Source organism: Myotis brandtii, unplaced genomic scaffold (genome assembly GCF_000412655.1).
Source record: "Myotis brandtii unplaced genomic scaffold, ASM41265v1 scaffold17, whole genome shotgun sequence".
In the NCBI taxonomy this organism is placed as follows: Eukaryota; Metazoa; Chordata; class Mammalia; order Chiroptera; family Vespertilionidae; genus Myotis; species Myotis brandtii.
Genome location: NW_005356259.1, coordinates 223334 through 229903, shown reverse-complemented (window position 1 = coordinate 229903; position 6570 = coordinate 223334). Strand labels below are relative to the sequence as shown.

At 45.1% G+C, this 6570-nt stretch overlaps 1 protein-coding gene across 3 annotated transcripts in view; it reads left to right on the top strand.

Annotated features, from left to right (window-relative positions):
* Positions 1-6144: 6144 nt before the first annotated feature.
* Positions 6145-6570, top strand: part of HBP1 (HMG-box transcription factor 1) — a 34233-nt gene continuing 33807 nt past the window's right edge. Inside the window, exon 1 of one of the 3 annotated variants that reach the window (XM_005862868.2) lies at positions 6145-6218. In XM_005862868.2, the coding sequence (XP_005862930.1) occupies positions 6204-6218 (15 nt within the window). In that variant the 5' untranslated portion in view covers positions 6145-6203. Of the gene's footprint in view, positions 6376-6570 lie in introns of all 3 variants that reach the window. The other 2 variants (XM_005862870.2, XM_005862869.2) reach the window with 2 other exon arrangements.

Below are 6570 nucleotides of genomic sequence, written 5' to 3'. Positions count from 1 at the left end.
CATGGATGGACCTAGAGAGCATTATGCTAAGTGAAATAAGTCAGTCAGAGAAAGACAAATACCACATTACTTCACTTATATGTGGAATCTAAATAACAAAATAAATGAACAAACAAAATTGAAACCAACTCATAGATACAGAGAACAGATGGATGGATGGTTGCCAGAGGGGAAGGGGTTTGGTGAAGGACTGGGTGAAAAGGTGAAGAGATGAAGAAGTACAAATTGGTAGTTAGTTACAAAACAGTCATGGGTGGCGGGGTGAGGGGGGTGAGGAATGGAAAGCACTGCATAGGGAATATAATCAATAATATTGTAACAACTGTGTGGTGCCAGCTGGGTATTAGAAATACCAAGGGAGCACTTTGTGATGTGTATGATTGTCTGACCGTTGTGCTGTACACTTGAAACTAATACAAAGTATTGAATGTAATCTGTAAATAAAAAATAACAAAAGTTAATTTCCATAAAAAATTAATTATATATACCTGTTATAGAGAAAAAGTAGAATTTACATATGCGAAGCTGTCCAAGGAGATCTTACTAGTTTTGTTCTTTGATCTTTGTTCTGGTTGAGGAGTTGGCTGGTTTTGTAATGCTCACTCAGGAATTGATGATGATGATGTTAAATATACATAATGCACTAATGTGGTCATTAGCTTTTCAAAAAAGTCAGACGATAGTGATACTGTTGTCATGAGCTAATTATTAATAAGAAAGAATCAAAGGGAATGCCAGACACTATAGGTATGTCATTTAGGCAGCTTCACCAGGAAGCTGTCATTTCACACTTTTCCCAGGGAACACTGGCCGATTCCTTGCAAAATATTAGGGTAAGGAATCCAACAAAGGGGAAACAGATACATGCCCAGTAAAACTGGGGTGACGTAGGGAGACACTTTGCTGTCAGTCACACCTGGGGACAGCGATGGTTGGCCAGAAGAACGGGCATGGCCACTGCGAGCACGTGGAAATTGGGTAGACGTCACCCCACACACAGGAAGGTGCTCTCTTGTGCTCTCGTTGTGCGGCTCTTGACTACCGGCACTCTTGCATTCACTTGTAGGGCCCACGGCCCCGGAGACCCTGCATGCCATGGACTAATGGACTGCAGCGAGGAAACACAAGCTAGACCAGCTAAGCTGGACTGGACCTGGTTCCAACATGGAAATTCTAGACACTGACTGATTTTCTCTCTACCTGAGGCCCCAGCTGCACTTCTTTTACGAGTAGACTAAAGGGTGTGATTCTACAGAAATAAAGCTTTCTACTCTATCTCATCCCCCCGTGGGGGCCTCTGGAAATGCTTATGTCAGCGGTACCCCAAGAACCCCACTTCCACTAGCAACCAGGGGAGACACAAGCCCCTCTCCAATAACAGTCAGATAGGACAGCAGTCGCCAACCCTGGAATATTTTTCCCATTGATTTTTAGAGAAAAATAGAAGGGGGTGGGGAGAGAGAGAGAGGAGAGAAACATTGATGTGAGAGAGACACATTGATTGGTTGTCTCCCACACACGCCCCAACCAGGGATCAAATCTCAAATCTGCAACCCAGGTACATGCCCTTGACCCTGCAACCTAGGTACGTGCCCTTGACTAGGATTTGAACCTGGGACCCTCTGCCAACTCTCAAATTACTGAGCCATGCCGGCCTGGCCTGGCTCAGTGAGAATTCTAATGCTGATATTTAATCAGTTGTGTCTGAACTATCAGAATTTTGCTCTTATATTCAATGACTTGGAAAAAAATGAAAGTATGTGAAAACACCTTTGTATCCTTATCAATTAGCAAAGTGGTCAACAGATAATGGGAACTAAATAAAATATTTTTGAATGAATGAATAGAAACAACTTTATAAGTGCTATTAAAAGATAAAGTATTACTTATAATAACATATAATATCTTGATCTGAGGTTAAAGTTATGCTTCCTGGGACAGGCCAGTAAGCCAGGCCGAGTGAAATAGGGAAACGGAGACAAATAGCTGAACAAACTGGCCGGCACTTTACAGTAGATACCGAAGGTCGCCTCCCTAGAGATAACATCTAGGCCTCAGCTGTATTCCAGCTCCAGACCCAGAAAAGCAACAAAACCAGGTGGGCGACACCAGGACCAGCTGCAATGACTATGCCCTCTGCCCTGACCCTGAGCAATCAGTGAAGACCACACCTAGAAAACTGATGACTATCCGGCTAAAACCCTTCCCTGAGACCTCCCCTAAGATTCCCGCTACAAGAGAGAAACCAAAGCCTCAAGACAAAGGACCCAGTGGGTGCTCTCCCTCTGGGAAGCAGTCCCTGCCATTCCTTTCCCCTCCTTTCCCCACAGGCATGCACCTCTGAAACTCTAAGGGACTCCACAAGACATGCAACCTGGGGAGCAATGGGCAGCAGCAGCTGGTCACTGGCTAGTCCCCTGAACCTGTTCCCAAGGTCCCCTTTTCTCTGACTTCCTGGAGAGCGAGGGCAGCCCAACCTAGGCTGTCCTGTTGTTTTTTTGATGCTAAGCCCTTTCTTGTTTTACATCCTCAGCTTTAATAAATGTTCCCTCATAGTCATCTGGACTCGTGTTGTGAAATTTTTCCTGCACGGATTCAGGAACTCACACACTACAGGCTGGCCCTGGCAGACCAGCCAAAGGTCCCCTTCCCATCACAGTACCTATCAATAAGAATATCTCCATTAAGGCTCTTACAGGTACTCGGTTTGTGTGCCCCATGCGTCTAAGATAGGCCAATATTCAGTACATCAGAATTTGGAGTAAGGGAGCTCAAGAGGATGGGAGAACCAATACTCAAATCCATCTTAAGAGAGCTCAAAATTCAGGCTTCTTATATATCAAGGTTAGAGTGGATAACTATAGCTGGAGCTTTTAGCCTGAAGGCCATAGAGAGAGGAAGTATTTCACCCCCTTACAAAGCTTTCAGTAAAACTTAGCAGAAAAACCTTTTAAAGTAAGGTTTAGTCAAAAGTGTATGCCCAGAAGAGGGGAAAGGAGTGGCTCAAGCTATTTTGAGAACTCATTTTTGAGGGGAGGGGAAGGTTTTTAATTTCATGGAGGGAGTTAGACATAAATATCTCAGGTTTTAATTTTAAATGGTGAGGTGAATTCTATGTTTTTTTCTTTTTATCAAGAAATTTAACATTGGAGTTTATATTTTCTTCTTTTTAAAAAATATGTTTCTATTGATTTCAGAGAGGAACGGAGAGGGAGAGAGAGATAGAAACATCAATGATGACAGAGAATCATTGATTGGTTGCCTCCTGCACGCCCCCTACTGGGGATTGAGCCGGTAACCTAGGCAGCTGCCCTTGACCAGAATCGAACCTGGGACCCTTCAGTCCGCAGGCCAACACTCTATCCACTGAGCCAAACCAGCTAGGGCTGGAGTTTATATTTTCAATTCTAAAGCACAATGAACTTCTACTGAAAAAACTAGAAGAGGAAGAAAATAAGGATATACAGAATTGCATGGACACAGAGTTCTTTTTTGGTTCACGCTATTCATCTCTGAACAATGATACATTCAAATCCTGTCCTTTTTCCTCAGGGGAAAAGTCTGGCATTTTGTTGGCCCTCTGAATTATTTTCAAAAAAATATATGTTTGATTACTATTTGTGAATACAGAAAATAAACCTCTGATCACATGGTAGGAAGGACTATTTTATAAATAATTCACTTTAAGAATTCAAACAGGTGTCAATGTAAGATAAATCCAAACCTGTAAGAATTTTCATGTGTTTATTTGAGTCAAACTGATGACAACTGCTGGGAAGCAAAATCTCAAGGGACTGAGAAAATGCTCCAGAGAATGCACCTTATTTTACATATTATAGTCACAGGAGGAGGCGAGAGGGGGGTCACATGAAATTACTAGTCATTGGTGATAGATTAGGGTGGTGGGAGAAAGCAAAGGAGATGAGTGTGCAGGGGAATCTCTGAAATTGGATAAAAGGTAAGAAGAAAAAAAAAAACGGCTGGCATGGCTCTATGGTTGAGCATCGACTTATGAACCAGGAGGTCACGGTTCGATTCCCGGTCAGGGCACATACCTGGGTTGCTGGCTTGATCCCCAGTGAGGGGCATGCAGGAGGCAGCCCCTCAATAATTCTCTGTCATCATTGATGTTTCTATCTCTCCCACTCCCTTCCTCTCTGAAATCAATAAAAATATGTATATTTTAAAAAAGGTAAAATGAATAGACATCTTCTTTTAGATGGGTGGGTATAAAATAGCTAACAGTAAACAATCACCATGAAGGGATTTGTGGTCTCTGCTCTGGTGGTTGTGCCCTGATGGGTGGGAGTTGGGGAGCGGGTTGGGGGGGGGCGGGAATTAGTCATTCCAAAGGTATATTTTCTGCAATGTGAAAAGACAATAGAGAGGCTTAGTTAAGGTAAAGATTGACCTTTATCAGTTAAGATGTGGGTCTAGGTAGGACATGCCTACCTTCCAAGACCTGCTTTTTGCTAGAAAGCTTTAATTTCAGCCCATGCTATGTGGTTACTTTAGATCTCAGAGTTTGTAAGGCCTGCCATGCTGGCCTCCCCTGAGCGTGTCAGATTTGTATGTGGCCCTTTTTTTGGTCCACACAAGGAATCCCTAAAAGAATTTGAAAACTCTTTTCAACATATGAGTGTAATTTGGGGTTTCTTGATTTGTTATGTGGCTTTCAGGCAGATCTAAAATGTCAAGAAATGTAATTAATTAATAAAGAAATAATTAGCTATGATTTCAGGTTCTTTTCAAACGTTTGACTTTACTGATTTCTTGCTAATGTTAAGTTTTCCTCCTTCTAAATTTTAAGCATACATACAATGATCTAAAGATATAAAACCTAAGGCACAGCTTAAACGATTAAACACTAAAGGTTCAGAGGGAAAAGGCTTTATAGTGGCTTCATAATGTGAATGGTAAACACATCAATTATATAGTAGCTGTGATGGATAGCCATGTTTGAAGTGAAGGTTACTGTAAAGCAGAGAAGCCATCCTCTGGCGAGTCAGACAGAGCATTAGTAATTTAAGGAGGAATTCCTAGTGGAAAGACATTCTTTCAACAATGGGAAGCCATAGGGAGGGGGGAAATGGTTACCAAAATCTCACCAGAGAAACTTAGATAATGATTTACAAATGATATCAGTTTAAGTCACATGATACCCCTCTGTATTACCGTAACCAATGAGCAAGCTGGTCAATATGGAAAACACCGTTTTGACTTCCCGCAATTTCAAAGCAAATAGTAATCGCCCTCGCCCCCCACCCCTTTTACAGCTTTGTAAATTCTCCAGACCCTAAGCTTCTCTCTCAACCGCCCATTCCCAAGTCTCGCAGTGCCTGGCATAGAGCCGCAACAAACCTTGGTCGTGTACTAGTACTGAGTTGGCAAAGAAATCTTAAAGTTACTGTCTTGGGAGTGACGAAGAAAGGCTCAGAATAAAGAAAACCTAGTTTTTTCCACGGGAGCGTAGCACCACCTTTATAGTCCCCATTATGACTGGGACCGAGATTTGTGGGTGAGTAGGTCCCTCCCGAGGCCGCACTGCTTCCGCTGGTGTGTAGTCATCTCCTTCCCCTAGCGCTGAAACAATGCCTTGGCCAGCTGCCAAACTTTGAGCAACGAGCCCCTTTGGCTGTTTGCGGCCGGGAACGGGTGCTGCGAGAGGCTAGAGCCGTTCTGAGTGCTAGGACGGGACCAGAGTAAGAGAAGGGGCCAAAGCTTTCAAACACTCCCTTCCTCCGCCTCCTCCCTTTTGTCCCAGACACCAAAACAAACCAGCTGATACACGTGTCCCTATGACTCTTGTTTACTATCAAGACTGCGCTGTACGAGCACCTCTGGGATATGTAGTCCGACCGGTTCCTCCGGAGCGCTGTTTCCCAGAGGTACGAAGCCAAGGCTAAGACTACAAACCCAAAATCCATTTCGGGTGCAAAGTCTGGCGTTGGTCCCCGGAGTCTCCGCAGCAATCCAATCCGAAGCGCTCGTTCTAGTGACTGACATGCCATTTCCTCCAGTAAACACAACACAAAAGTCAATACAAGCCCGCCCCCCGAGACAGGCCAAGGTATCACCCAATGGGAAAACGGAAAGATTGAACGGCAGTTCTGCAGACCAGTAAGAGGGCGAAAGAGCTGGGCGGAGGCTCAACCCCCAGGGGGTTGAGGGGAGGGGGAAGACGAAGCTTGAAAGACTTGGTAATGGCGACGGGTTTGGTAAGTAGGAAAGTTTCGGTTGAGGAGTAAGAGCGGTGGCGGGAGCAGTAAGGTACGCCGGGAGGCAGGCGTCAGTCGGAGAGAGGTTACGCGAGCTGCTGGCGGTGTTGTCGCGGCCAGGACCGCCCTCGCCGGGGCTGCCCGCACTCCGCGGCGGGTTTGTTGTCTTCCACTTCGGGAAAGGGTGGGGGTGGGGAAGGGAGGGGCAGGATCCCGAGGGTAGCAGACGGCCGGGCGAGCTCGGGTCCGTGATCCTCGACTTCCAGAGGCTGCCCTCACGGTGGAGACCATGAACCATCCAGTCACTGCCCGTGAAAGACCCACGGGACCTGCGTCCCCCGCGAGCTCACCT